This window comes from Corvus moneduloides, chromosome 5 (genome assembly GCF_009650955.1).
Source record: "Corvus moneduloides isolate bCorMon1 chromosome 5, bCorMon1.pri, whole genome shotgun sequence".
Classification (NCBI taxonomy): Eukaryota; Metazoa; Chordata; class Aves; order Passeriformes; family Corvidae; genus Corvus; species Corvus moneduloides.
The window spans coordinates 1818408-1832746 of NC_045480.1; the positions used below are offsets into that span (position 1 = coordinate 1818408).

At 64.2% G+C, this 14339-nt stretch overlaps 1 protein-coding gene and 1 long non-coding RNA gene across 4 annotated transcripts in view; both read left to right on the forward strand.

The window, feature by feature from the left end:
• Positions 1–14339, forward strand: part of VPS16 (VPS16 core subunit of CORVET and HOPS complexes) — a 29788-nt gene that overhangs the window by 6823 nt on the left and 8626 nt on the right. Inside the window, exons 6-18 of the mRNA XM_032109816.1 lie at positions 606–721; positions 2113–2235; positions 2523–2578; positions 3926–4015; positions 4625–4719; positions 5790–5866; positions 5963–6094; positions 7635–7762; positions 7862–7897; positions 11593–11701; positions 11783–11917; positions 12011–12119; positions 13568–13665. Of these exons, the coding sequence (XP_031965707.1) occupies positions 606–721; positions 2113–2235; positions 2523–2578; positions 3926–4015; positions 4625–4719; positions 5790–5866; positions 5963–6094; positions 7635–7762; positions 7862–7897; positions 11593–11701; positions 11783–11917; positions 12011–12119; positions 13568–13665 (1304 nt within the window). The remainder of the gene's footprint in view (positions 1–605; positions 722–2112; positions 2236–2522; positions 2579–3925; positions 4016–4624; positions 4720–5789; positions 5867–5962; positions 6095–7634; positions 7763–7861; positions 7898–11592; positions 11702–11782; positions 11918–12010; positions 12120–13567; positions 13666–14339) is intronic.
• Positions 729–1960, forward strand: LOC116444432. 3 transcript variants are annotated; one of them, XR_004240307.1, is made up of 3 exons: positions 729–939; positions 1064–1403; positions 1466–1960. It is a non-coding gene; the product is annotated as an uncharacterized LOC116444432 (long non-coding RNA). The 3 variants fall into 3 exon arrangements; XR_004240306.1 differs by having other exon boundaries at positions 729–908; positions 1095–1403; XR_004240308.1 differs by having other exon boundaries at positions 729–908; positions 1095–1218.

The window sequence follows — 14339 nt, forward strand, 5'->3', positions numbered from 1 at the left end:
CCATCCCCGTGTCCCTCTGTCCATCCCTCTGTCCATCCCCGTCCCCGTGTCCCTCTGTCCATCCCCATCCCCGTGTCCCTCTGTCCATCCCCGTCCCCGTGTCCCTCTGTCCATCCCCGTGTCCGTCTGTCCATCCCCGTGTCCGTCTGTCCATCCATCCCCGTGTCCGTCCATCCATCCCCGTGTCCGTCTGTCCATCCCTCTGTCCATCCCCGTCCCCGTGTCCCTCTGTCCATCCCCGTGTCCGTCTGTCCATCCCCGTGCCCCGCTGTCCATCCCCGTGTCCCTCTGTCCATCCCCGTGCCCCGCTGTCCATCCCCGTGTCCGTCTGTCCATCCCTCTGTCCATCCCCATCCCCGTGTCCCCTCTGTCCATCCCCGTGTCCCCCTGTCCATCCCCGTGTCCTGCTGTCCATCCCCGTGTCCGTCTGTCCATCCCTCTGTCCATCCCTGTCCCCGTGTCCCTCTGTCCATCCCCATCCCCGTGTCCCTCTGTCCATCCCCGTGTCCGTCTGTCCATCCCCGTGCCCCGCTGTCCATCCCCGTGTCCGTCTGTCCATCCCCGTGTCCGTCCCTGTCCCCAGGGCTCTGACGCTGTCCCCGCAGGGCTGCAGAAGCCCCCGCCGTGCTGGGCCGTGCTGACCCAGGACAGAGTGACCATGGTGCTCCTGGCCGTGGGACAGGAGCTCTTCCTGCTGGACAACACCTCCTGCTCCGTGGTGGTGAGGCAATTATGGGATGGCGCTGCGCACCCGGGGCCCCACTGTCCCTTGGGATGCTCCCAGGTCCTTTCCCTGTCCCATGGGATGCTCCCAGGTCCTTCCCTTGTCCCATGGGATGCTCCCAGGTCCTTTCCCCATCCCGTAGGATGCTCCCAGGTCCTTTCCCTGTCCCCTGGGATGCTCCCAGGTCCTTTCCCCATCCCGTAGGATCCTCCCAGGTTCTTTCCCCATCCCATGGGATGCTCCCAGGTGCTTTCCCCATCCCATAGGATCCTCCTAGGTCCTTTCCTTGTTCTATGAGATATTCCCAGGTGCTTCTCCCATCCCATAGGATCCTCTCAGGTGCTTTTCCCACCCTGTAGGATGCTCCCAGGTCCTTCCCCTGTCCCATGGGATGCTCCCAGGTCCTTTCCCCATCCCGTAGGATGCTCCCAGGTCCTTTCCCTGTCCCCTGGGATGCTCCCAGGTCCTTTCCCCATCCCGTAGGATCCTCCCAGGTCCTTTCCCATCCCATGGGATGCTGCCAGGTCCTTTCCCCATCCCGTAGGATGCTCCCAGGTCCTTTCCCTGTCCCCTGGGATGCTCCCAGGTCCTTTCCCCATCCCGTAGGATCCTCCCAGGTTCTTTCCCCATCCCATGGGATGCTCCCAGGTGCTTTCCCCATCCCATAGGATCCTCCTAGGTCCTTCCCTTGTTCTATGAGATATTCCCAGGTGCTTCTCCCATCCCATAGGATCCTCTCAGGTGCTTTTCCCACCCTGTAGGATGCTCCCAGGTCCTTCCCCTGTCCCATGGGATGCTCTCAGCCCCCTCCCCACTCACTCCCAGGTCCTTTTCCTGTCCCCTGGGATGCTCCCAGGTCCTTCCCCTGTCCCATGGGATGCTCCCAACTCCCCTCACTCACTCCCAGGTGCTTTCCCCATCCCATAGGATCTTCCTACGTCCTTTTCCCACCCTGTAGGATGCTCCCAGGTCCTTTTCCTGTCCCCTGGGATGCTCCCAGGTCCCCCCACTCACTCCCAGGTCCTTTCCCTGTCCCATGGGATGCTCCCAGGTGCTTTTCCTCCCATAGGATCCTCCCACGTCCTTTCCCCATCCCATGGGATCCTCCCAGGTCTTTCCCCTCTCCCATGGGATGCTCCCAACTCCCCACACTCACTCCCAGGTGCTTTCTCCATCCCATGGGATGCTCCCAGCTCCTTCCCCTCTCCCATGGGATGCTCCCAGCCCCCTTCCCCACTCTCCCCCACCCCCTCCCTGCCCCTCTCCCAAGCTCAGATGTGGAAAGCGGGGCAGGGCGGGAGGGGCTCCCCCTGCTCTGGCCGTGCCGCTCGGGGGTCACTCTGGGGGTGCCACTGGTGGCCCCCAGTGACCCCCCCTGTCCCGCCCAGAGCCCCCCCGGGCTGAGCCCCTCGGCGGGGCCGTTCCTGCACATGGCCGTGTCCTTCACCCACCGGCACCTCGCCCTCTTCTGCGACTCCGGCACCGTCTGGATGGGGATGGCCTCGCTCAAGGTGAGCTCACCTGGCCTGGGGGGGTCCCTGAGGGGTTCTGCGGGGTCCCTGGGGGGGTCAGGCCACCCCATATCCTGGCAGAACCCCAGAGCTGGTGCCGCTGCCTTCCCTGTGCCCCAAGTCCAGCTGGTTTCCGTTCACAGCCCCAGATTCAGGAATGTTCCCCGCCTTGCTCGGAGCCCAGCTTCCTTCCAGGGCGGGATTTGGGATCTGTGGGACCTTCTGGGTGGCACAGTGCCCACCCCACATTCCCAGTGCCCGTCCCTGACCCCTCTCCTCTCCCACAGGAAAAGTTCTGCGAGTTCAGCACCGGCGTCCGATCCCCGCCCAGGCAGATGGTTTGGTGAGCGCTGGCACTGCCCACCTGGCACCCCCGGCCTTCCTGGGGCTCCCCTCGGCTCTGCGGGACCCTCTGGGGCCACAGGGATCTGGGGTTAATGGGATTGGGGTCCCCTTGTGATCTGTGGGACCCTCTGGGGCCACAGGGATCTGGGGTTAACGGGATTGGGGTCCCCTTGTGATCTGTGGGACCCTCTGGGGCCACAGGGATCTGGGGTTAATGGGATTGGGATCCCCTTGTGATCTGTGGGACCCTCTGGGGCCACGGGGATCTGGGGTTAATGGGATTGGGGTCCCCCTGGCTCTGTGGGACCCTCTGGGGCCACGGGGATCTGGGGTTAATGGGATTGGGGTCCCCTTGTGATCTGTGGGACCCTCTGGGGCCACGGGGATCTGGGGTTAACGGGATTGGGATCCCCTTGTGATCTGTGGGACCCTCTGGGGCCACGGGGATCTGGGGTTAATGGGATTGGGGTCCCGTTGTGATCTGTGGGACCCTCTGGGGCCACGGGGATCTGGGGTTAACGGGATTGGGATCCCCTTGTGATCTGTGGGACCCTCTGGGGCCACGGGGATCTGGGGTTAATGGGATTGGGATCCCCTTGTGATCTGTGGGACCCTCTGGGGCCACGGGGATCTGGGGTTAACGGGATTGGGGTCCCCTTGTGATCTGTGGGACCCTCTGGGGCCACGGGGATCTGGGGTTAACGGGATTGGGATCCCCTTGTGATCTGTGGGACCCTCTGGGGCCACGGGGATCTGGGGTTAATGGGATTGGGGTCCCCTTGTGATCTGTGGGACCCTCTGGGGCCACGGGGATCTGGGGTTAACGGGATTGGGATCCCCTTGTGATCTGTGGGACCCTCTGGGGCCACGGGGATCTGGGGTTAACGGGATTGGGGTCCCCTTGTGATCTGTGGGACCCTCTGGGGCCACAGGGATCTGGGGTTAACGGGATTGGGATCCCCTTGTGATCTGTGGGACCCTCTGGGGCCACAGGGATCTGGGGTTAACGGGATTGGGGTCCCCTTGTGATTTGTGGGACCCTCTGGTGTCTCTGTTCCAGGTTTGGGGTCACAGGGATCTGGGGTTAATGGGATTGGGGTCTCCCTGGCTCTGTGGGACCCTCTGGTGTCCCTGTTCCAGGTTTGGGGTCACAGGGACCCGGATTAATGGGATTGGGGTCCTCTTGGGATCTGTGGGACGCTTTGAAGTCCCTGCTCCAGGTGTGGGGTCCCAGGGACTGGGATTCCCAGGATTGGGATCCCCCTGGCTCTGTGGGACCCTCTGGTGTCCCTGCTCCGGCTGTGGGGTCCCAGGGTCCGGGGTCAATGGGGTTGGGGTCCCCCAGGTGCACGCGGCCCCGCAGCCGCCAGCGCGCCGTGGTGCTGGCCTGGGAGCGGCAGCTGATGGTGGTGGGCAATTCCTCGGAGTGCATCCGGTATCCTTTGGGAAGAGGGGACATTCCTGGGCCCTCCTCGTGCTGCTGCCACCTCCTCTGTCACCGGCACTGCGGGGTCCCCTCGGTGTCCTGTCCCCAGGGATGCTCCCAGGTCCTTCCCTGTCCCCTGGGATGCTCCCAGGTCCTTTTCCCGTTCCCATGGGAAGCTCCCAGGTCCTTTCCTTGTTCCATGGATGCTCCCAGGTCCTTCCCTGTCCCCTGGGAAGCTCCCAGGTCCTTCCCTGTCCCCTGAGATGCTCCCAGGTCCTTCCCTGTCCCATGGGATGCTCCCAGGTCCTTTCCCTGTCCCATGGGATGCTCCCAGGTCCTTCCCTGTCCCATGGGATGCTCCCAGGTCCTTTCCCTGTCCCATGGGATGCTCCCAGGTCCTTTCCCTATTCCCATGGATGCTCCCAGGTCCTTTTCCTGTCCCATGGGATGCTCCCAGGTCCTTTCCCTGTCCCATGGGATGCTCCCAACTCCTACTCTGGCTCCCAGGTCCTTTTCCTGTCCCCAGGGATGCTCCCAGGTCCCTTCCCCATCCCACAGCGTTCCCTCTGTGGTGTCCCTGGAGCCGTGGCCGTGCCCCAGCCCTTAGCGGGAGCACAGCTTTGTCCTGGATGAGGATTCCCACCTGGTGCCCGAGCTGGACGGGGTCCGGATCCTGTCCCGCACCTCCCACGAGTTCCTGCACGAGATCCCAGGTGAGTTTTCCCTGCCCTCCTGGGCACCTGGGATAAGGAAACCTGGCCCAGGAATTCCCAGAGAAGCTGTGGATGCTCCATCCCTGGAAGGGTCCAAGGGCAGGTTGGATGGGGCTTGGAGAAAGCTGGGATAGTGGGAGGTGTCCCTGGTGGGGCTGGGTGGGATTCCAGGTCCCTTCCCACCCAAACCAGTCCGGGATTCTGGAGCCAGACTGGGAATGTTCACCTGGAGAAGGGAGAACTCCAGGGAATCCTCAGAGTCCCTAAAGGGGCTCCAGGAGAGCTGCAGAGGAATTTGGGAGAAGGGATTTGGGCCAGGAGGCAGGGAATGGCTTCCCAGTGGGAAAGGGGAGCTTGGGCTGGGATGTTGGGAAGGAATTGCTGGCTGGGAGGGTGGGGAGGGGCTGGGCTGGAATTGCCAGAGCAGCTGGGGCTGCCCCTGGATCCCTGGAAGTGCCCAAGGCCAGGCTGGACACTGGGGCTTGGATCCACCTGGGATGGTGGGAGGTGTCCCTGCCCATGGAATTAGAGGAGCTTTAAGGTCCTTCCAACCCAAAGCATTCCAGGATTCTGGAGCCCCTCTGCTCTGGATCAGGCTGGGAGAGCTGGGAATGTTGCCCTGGAGAAGGGAAGGAGCCAGGGAGAGCTGCGAGCCCCTTGCAGGGCCTAAAGGGGCTCCAGGAGAGCTGCAGAGGGACTGGGGCCAAGGGCTGGAGGGCCAGGAGGCAGGGAATGGCTTCCCAGTGGGAAAGGGGAGCTTGGGCTGGGATGTTGGGAAGGAATTGCTGGCTGGGAGGGTGGGCAGGGGCTGGGCTGGAATTGCCAGAGCAGCTGGGGCTGCCCCTGGATCCCTGGGAATGCCCAAGGCCAGGCTGGACACTGGGGCTTGGATCCAGCTGGAATTGGGGAAGGTGTTGGGCTTGGAATGGGATGGGATTTCAGATCCCTTCCCACCCAACCCATTCCACGATCCCGCTGCTGGAGGATGCTGCCAGCTCATGGAAGTGGCACCCGGTGCCAGCTCTGGGCTGGAGCAGCCCCTCAGCCGTGCCCTATCCCAATCCCTGCAGAAGCCAGCCAGGAGATTTTCCGGATCGCCTCCATGGCTCCGGGCGCTCTGCTCCTCGAGGCGCAGAAGGAATACGAGGTACATCCGTCCATTCCCCCTTCCCAGACACCCGCTGGGGTGGCATCCCGAGGGCTCCGTGTGCCACGGGGCACCCCGTTCCCGTTTTCCCCGCAGAAGGAGAGCCAGAAGGCCGACGAGTACCTGCGGGAAATCCGGGAGCAGCAGCTGCTTCCCGAGGCCGTGGGCCAGTGCATCGAGGCCGCGGGCTACGAGCACGAGCCCGACACCCAGAAATCCCTGCTGAGGGTGAGCCGGGAGTGGCAGCAGCAGCAGGAGGAGGAGGAGGAGGAGGAGGAGGAAGGGGAGGAAGGAGGGTGGAGCTGAAAGATTTTCCCAAAGGATTTTCCTGAGGGATTTTCCCCCGATCCCGCAGGCAGCTTCCCGCGAGCACCAGGCAGCTGCCAGGCCAGCACCACGGCGCGCTGCAGCTGGGGGACCCCAACCCCATTAACCCCGGTCCCTGGGACCCCACATCCGGAGCAGGGACACCAGAGGGTCCCACAGAGCCAGGGGGATCCCAATCCTGGGAATCTGGGTCCCTGTGACCCCAAACCTGGAGCAGGGACACCAGAGGGTCCCACAGATCCCAAGGGGACCCCAATCCTGTGAATCCCAGTCCCTGGGACCCCACAGCCGGAGCAGGGACACCAGAGGGTCCCACAGAGCCAGGGGGATCCCAATCCTGGGAATCCCAGTCCCTGGGACCCCAAACCTGGAGCAGGGACACCAGAGGGTCCCACAGATCCCAAGGGGACCCCAATCCTGTGAATCCCAGTCCCTGGGACCCCACAGCCGGAGCAGGGACACCAGAGGGTCCCACAGAGCCAGGGGGATCCCAATCCTGGGAATCCCAGTCCCTGGGACCCCAAACCTGGAGCAGGGACACCAGAGGGTCCCACAGAGCCAGGGGGATCCCAATCCTGGGAATCCCAGTCCCTGGGACCCCAAACCTGGAGCAGGGACACCAGAGGGTCCCACAGATCCCAAGGGGATCCCAGTCCTGTGAATCCCAGTCCCTGGGACCCCACAGCCGGAGCAGGGACACCAGAGGGTCCCACAGAGCCAGGGGGATCCCAATCCTGGGAATCCCAGTCCCTGGGACCCCAAACCTGGAGCAGGGACACCAGAGGGTCCCACAGATCCCAAGGGGACCCCAATCCTGTGAATCCCAGTCCCTGGGACCCCACAGCCGGAGCAGGGACACCAGAGGGTCCCACAGAGCCAGGGGGATCCCAATCCTGGGAATCCCAGTCCCTGGGACCCCACACCTGGAGCAGGGACACCAGAGGGTCCCACAGATCCCAAGGGGATCCCAGTCCTGTGAATCCCAGTCCCCTGGGACCCCAAACATGGAACAGGGACACTGGAGGGTCCCACAGAGCCAGGGGGATCCCAATCCTGGGAATCCCAGTCCCTGGGACCCCAAACCTGGAGCAGGGACACCAGAGGGTCCCACAGATCCCAAGGGGACCCCAATCCTGTGAATCCCAGTCCCTGGGACCCCACAGCCGGAGCAGGGACACCAGAGGGTCCCACAGAGCCAGGGGGATCCCAATCCTGGGAATCCCAGTCCCTGGGACCCCAAACCTGGAGCAGGGACACCAGAGGGTCCCACAGAGCCAAAGGCACTCTCATCCCATTAACCCCGGTGCCTGGGACCCCAAATCTGGCGCAGGGACACCAGAGGGTCCTGCTCATCCCAAAAGGGCAGCGGGCTGGCCAAGGGGACCCCGATCCCATTAACTCCAGCTCTCCGTGACCTGATTCTCCCCCGATCCCGCCGCAGGCAGCTTCCTTCGGGAAGTGCTTCCTGGATAAATTCCCCCCGGAGGGGTTCGTGCGCATGTGCCAGGACCTGCGGGTCCTCAACGCCATCCGGGACTACCAGATCGGGATCCCGCTCACCTTCACCCAGTATCCTACCGGGACATCCCGCTGGGAGCGGGCTGGGAGCGGGCTGGGAGCGGGCTCGGGGCATTCGTGATCCCAAATGGGCCTTGACCGTCCCTGCAGGTACAAGCAGCTCACCATCGAGGTGCTGCTGGACAGGTGAGGGGCCCAGCCTTCCCACGGCTCCCAGCCCAAAATCCTCATCCCAAAATCCTCATGCCACAGTCCCCATCCCAAAATCCTCATCCCACATTCCCTGTCCACATTCCCCATCCCACAGTCCCCATCCCAAGGTTCCCATCCCACATTCCCCATCCCATTCCCATACCCAGGGGCTGAGCAGCTCCAAGCACTTTGGGGGACCCCCCCAAGCCCCCTCCATCCCACATTCCCCATCCCAAATTCCCCAACCCAAGGTTCCCATCCCTCAATGCCCATCCTTCAATCCTCGTCCCCCACCCTTGCCATCCCAAATTCCCTGTCCCACATTCCCCATTCCAAGGTTCCCATCCCACAGTCCCCATCCACAGTCCCCATCCCAAAATCCTCATCCCACAGTCCCCATTCCAAAATCCTCATTCCAAAATCCTCATCCCAAAATCCTCATCCCACATTCGCCATCCCAAAATCCTCATCCCACATTCCCCATCCACATTCCCCATCCCAAGGTTCCCATCCCACGTTCCCCATCCACATTCCCCATCCCAAAATCCCAAGGTTCCCATCCCACAGTCCCCATCCCACATTCCCCATCCCAATGGATCCCATCCCACATTCCTCATCCCAATGGATCCCATCCCACATTCCTCATCCCAAGGTTCCCATCCCTCAATCCCCATCCTTCAATCCTCATCCCGCAGTCCCTATCCCAAAATCCTCATCCCACATTCCCCATCCCACAGTCCCCATCCCAAAATCCTCATCCCACATTCCCCATCCCAATGGTTCCCATCCCTCAAGCCCTATCCCGCAGTTCCCATCCCAAGGGTCCCCTGACCCCTCCATGTCCCTGATGTGTCCCCCATCCCCCAAATCATCCCCCAAATCATCCCCCATCCCCCAAACCATCCCCCAAATCATCCCCCACTCCCCAAAGCATTCCCCAAATCATCGCCCATCCCCCAAAACATCCCCCCTCCCTCAAACCCTCCCCCATCCCCCAAAGCATCCCCCAAACCCTGCCCCGTGCCCCAAACCCTGCCCCACTGTGCCCCAAACCCTGCCCCACACCCCAAACCCTGCCCCACGCCCCAAACCCTGCCCCGCTGTGCCCCAAACCCTGCCCCACACCCCAAACCCTGCCCCGCTGTGCCCCAAACCCTGCCCCACTGTGCCCCAAACCCTGCCCCACACCCCAAACCCTGCCCCACACCCCAAACCCTGCCCCGTGCCCCAAACCCTGCCCCGTGCCCCAAACCCTGCCCCGCTGTGCCCCAAACCCTGCCCCGCTGTGCCCCAAACCCTGCCCCACGCCCCAAACCCTGCCCCACGCCCCAAACCCTGCCCCGTGCCCCAAACCCTGCCCCGCTGTGCCCCAAACCCTGCCCCACACCCCAAACCCTGCCCCGCTGTGCCCCAAACCCTGCCCCGCTGTGCCCCAAACCCTGCCCCACACCCCAAACCCTGCCCCATGCCCCAAACCCTGCCCCGCTGTGCCCCAAACCCTGCCCCGTGCCCCAAACCCTGCCCCACACCCCAAACCCTGCCCCACTGTGCCCCAAACCCTGCCCCGCCGTGCCCCAAACCCTGCCCCACACCCCAAACCCTGCCCCGTGCCCCAAACCCTGCCCCACACCCCAAACCCTGCCCCACGCCCCAAACCCTGCCCCGCTGTGCCCCAAACCCTGCCCCACACCCCAAACCCTGCCCCACACCCCAAACCCTGCCCCATGCCCCAAACCCTGCCCCACTGTGCCCCAAACCCTGCCCCATGCCCCAAACCCTGCCCCACTGTGCCCCAAACCCTGCCCCACACCCCAAACCCTGCCCCGCTGTGCCCCAAACCCTGCCCCACCGTGCCCCAAACCCTGCCCCGCTGTGCCCCAAACCCTGCCCCGTGCCCCAAACCCTGCCCCATGCCCCAAACCCTGCCCCGCTGTGCCCCAAACCCTGCCCCACACCCCAAACCCTGCCCCACACCCCAAACCCTGCCCCACACCCCAAACCCTGTCCCGTACCCCAAACCCTGCCCCGCTGTGCCCCAAACCCTGCCCCACACCCCAAACCCTGCCCCACACCCCAAACCCTGCCTCACGCCCCAAACCCTGCCCCACGCCCCAAACCCTGCCCCACACCCCAAACCCTGCCCCGTGCCCCAAACCCTGCCCCACGCCCCAAACCCTGCCCCACACCCCAAACCCTGCCCCGCTGTGCCCCAAACCCTGCCCCACTGTGCCCCAAACCCTGCCCCACGCCCCAAACCCTGCCCCACTGTGCCCCAAACCCTGCCCCACACCCCAAACCCTGCCCCACTGTGCCCCAAACCCTGCCCCACGCCCCAAACCCTGCCCCACGCCCCAAACCCTGCCCCGCCGTGCCCCAAACCCTGCCCCGCTGTGCCCCAAACCCTGCCCCACACCCCAAACCCTGCCCCGCCGTGCCCCAAGCCCTGCCCCACACCCCAAACCCTGCCCCACTGTGCCCCAAACCCTGCCCCGTGCCCCAAACCCTGCCCCGTGCCCCAAACCCTGCCCCACGCCCCAAACCCTGCCCCACACCCCAAACCCTGCCCCGCCGTGCCCCAAACCCTGCCCCACGCCCCAAACCCTGCCCCACTGTGCCCCAAACCCTGCCCCACGCCCCAAACCCTGCCCCGCTGTGCCCCAAACCCTGCCCCACTGTGCCCCAAACCCTGCCCCACACCCCAAACCCTGCCCCACACCCCAAACCCTGCCCCGTGCCCCAAACCCTGCCCCGTGCCCCAAACCCTGCCCCGCTGTGCCCCAAACCCTGCCCCGCTGTGCCCCAAACCCTGCCCCACGCCCCAAACCCTGCCCCGCTGTGCCCCAAACCCTGCCCCGCTGTGCCCCAAACCCTGCCCCACACCCCAAACCCTGCCCCATGCCCCAAACCCTGCCCCGCTGTGCCCCAAACCCTGCCCCGTGCCCCAAACCCTGCCCCACACCCCAAACCCTGCCCCACTGTGCCCCAAACCCTGCCCCGCCGTGCCCCAAACCCTGCCCCACACCCCAAACCCTGCCCCGTGCCCCAAACCCTGCCCCACACCCCAAACCCTGCCCCGCTGTGCCCCAAACCCTGCCCCACACCCCAAACCCTGCCCCACACCCCAAACCCTGCCCCATGCCCCAAACCCTGCCCCACTGTGCCCCAAACCCTGCCCCACACCCCAAACCCTGCCCCACACCCCAAACCCTGCCCCGTGCCCCAAACCCTGCCCCACACCCCAAACCCTGCCCCACGCCCCAAACCCTGCCCCGCTGTGCCCCAAACCCTGCCCCACTGTGCCCCAAACCCTGCCCCACACCCCAAACCCTGCCCCACACCCCAAACCCTGCCCCACACCCCAAACCCTGCCCCGCCGTGCCCCAAACCCTGCCCCACACCCCAAACCCTGCCCCACACCCCAAACCCTGCCCCGCCGTGCCCCAAACCCTGCCCCGTGCCCCAAACCCTGCCCCACACCCCAAACCCTGCCCCACACCCCAAACCCTGCCCCGCCGTGCCCCAAGCCCTGCCCCACACCCCAAACCCTGCCCCACACCCCAAACCCTGCCCCACGCCCCAAACCCTGCCCCACTGTGCCCCAAACCCTGCCCCGCCGTGCCCCAAACCCTGCCCCACTGTGCCCCAAACCCTGCCCCACTGTGCCCCAAACCCTGCCCCGCTGTGCCCAGGCTGGTGCTGCGCCGCCTGTACCCCTTGGCCATCCGCATCTGCGAGTTCCTGCGGCTGCCGGCGGCGCAGGGCGTCAGCCGCATCCTGGCACACTGGGCCTGCTGCAAGGTGAGGGGGGCACGCGGTGCCCGGGGAGGCCACCCGGCCACGCCTTGGGCACCCTGGGCACGCTCCTCGCTGGCCCCACAGGTGCAGCAGAAGGACAAGTCGGACGAGGAGGTGGCCCAGGCCATCAACCACAAGCTGGGGGACGCGGCGGGCATCTCCTACTCGGACATCGCCACGCGCGCCTACGACTGCGGCCGCGCCGAGCTGGCCATCAGGGTGGGTGGTGGTGGTGGTGGTGGCACCTGCGGGGTGGTGGCACCTGCGGGGTGGTGGCACCTGCGCCAGGTGACGGCCGTGTGCCCCGGGCAGCTGCTGGAGTACGAGCCCCGCTCGGGCGAGCAGGTGCCGCTGCTGCTGAAGATGAAACGGAGCAAGCTGGCCCTGGGCAAAGCCATCGAGAGCGGGGACACCGACCTGGGTGAGGGTGGCAGGGCATTGGGGGGTGGGGGAGCCTCTTTGGGGGCGTTTTGGGGTTTGGGGGAGCCTCTTTGAGGGCGTTTTGGGGTTTGGGGGAGCCTCTTTGGGGGCGTTTTGGGGTTTGGGAGAGCATCTTGAGAGCATTTGGGGTCTGGGAGAGCTCATCAGGAGCGTTTTGGGGTCTGGAAGAGCCTCTTTGAGGGCGTTTTGGGGTTTGGGGGACCCTCTTTGGGGGCGTTTTGGGGTTTGGGAGAGCACCTTGAGAGCATTTGGGGTCTGGGGGAGCCTCTTTGAGGGCATTTTGGGGTTTGGGAGAGCCTCTTTAGGACGTTCTGGGTTTTGGGAGAGCCTGTTTGGGACCTTTTGGGTTTTGGCAGAGCCTCTTTGGGGGCGTTTTGGGGTTTGGGAGGGTACCTGGAGAGTGTTTGGTGTTTGGGAGAGCCCATCAGGAGCGTTTTGGGGTCTGGGGGAGCCTCTTTGGGGGCGTTTTGGGGTTTGGGGGAGCCTCTTTGAGGGCGTTTTGGGGTTTGGGGGAGCCTTTTTGGAGGTTTTGGGGTTTGGGGGAGCCCCTTTGGGGGCGTTTTGGGGTTTGGGAGAGCCCCTTTGGGGGCGTTTTGGGGTTTGGGAGAGCCTTTTTGGAGGTTTTGGGGTTTGGGAGAGCACCTTGAGAGCATTTGGGGTCTGGGGGAGCCTCTTTGAGGGCATTTTGGGGTTTGGGAGAGCCTCTTTAGGACGTTCTGGGTTTTGGGAGAGCCTGTTTGGGGGCGTTTTGGGGTTTCGGGGAGCCTCTTTGGGAGGTTTTGGGGTTTGGGGGAGCGCCTTGAGAGCATTTGGGGTCTGGGGGAGCCCATCAGGAGCGTTTTGGGGTCTGGGGGAGCTTCTTTGGGCGCACTGTGGGGTTTGGGAGAGCCTCTTTGCGAGGTTTTGGGGTCTGGGGGACCCTCTTTGGGGGCGTTTTGGGGTCTGGGGGAGCCTCTTGAGAACATTCTGGGGTCTGGGGGAGCCTCTTTGGGGACATTTTGGGGTCTGGGGGAGCCTCTTTGGGAAGTTTTGGGGTCTGGGGGAGCCTCTTGGGAACATTTTGGGGTCTGGGGGAGCCTCTTTGGGAAGTTTTGGGGTCTGGGGGAGCCTCTTGGGAACATTTTGGTGTTTGTGGGAGCACCTTGAGAGCATTTGGGGTCTGGGAAAGCCGCTTGGGGTTTTTTTGGGGTCTGGATGAATCCCTTGGGACCATTTTGGGGTCTTTGGGGAGTCCCTTGAGAGCGTTTTGGCATCTGGGGGAGCCCCTTGGGAACATTTTGGGGCCTTGGCGAGCACACGGAGGGTCGGGGTGGGGGGCACGGAAGGGATCAGGAGGTGCAGAAAAAAACCAAACCCAAACCAAACCCCTCTGCCCCCCAAAACCCCCTGACCCCAAACCCCTGGCCCCAAACCCCGCTGTCCCCCCAGTTTACACGGTGGTGCTGCACCTCAAGAACGAGCTCAACCGCGGCACCTTCTTCATGACCCTACAGAACCAGCCCGTGGCCCTGAGCCTGTACCGCCAGGTGAGGGGCAGGCACCCCAAAAGCCCCCTGGGGCACCCCAAAAACCCCCTGAGACACCCCAAAAACCCCCTGAGACCTGGGGGACACCAAAACCCCCCTGAGACAGCCCTAAAATGCCCTGAGGCACCCCAAAAACCCCCTGAGGCACCCCAAAAATGACCTGGGGCACCCAAAAACCTCCTGAGGAAGCCCTAAAACCCCCTGAGGCACCCCAAAACCCCCCTGAGACAGCCCTAAAATGCCCTGAGGCACCCCAAAAATGACCTGGGGCACCCTAAAACCTCCTGAGGAAGCCCAAAAACCCCCTGAGGCACCCCAAAACCCCCCTGAGACAGCCCTAAAATGCCCTGAGGCACCCCAAAAACCCCCTGAGGCACCCCAAAAATGACCTGGGGCACCCAAAAACCTCCTGAGGAAGCCCTAAAACCCCCTGAGGCACCCCAAAACCCCCCTGAGACAGCCCTAAAATGCCCTGAGGCACCCCAAAAATGACCTGGGGCACCCTAAAACCTCCTGAGGAAGCCCTAAAACCCCCTGAGGCACCCCAAAACCCCCCTGAGACAGCCCTAAAGTGCCCTGAGGCACCCCAAAAATGCCCTGAGGCACCCCAAAACCCCCCTGAAACAGCCCTAAAGTGCCCTGAGGCACCCCAAAAATGCCCTGAGGCACCCCAA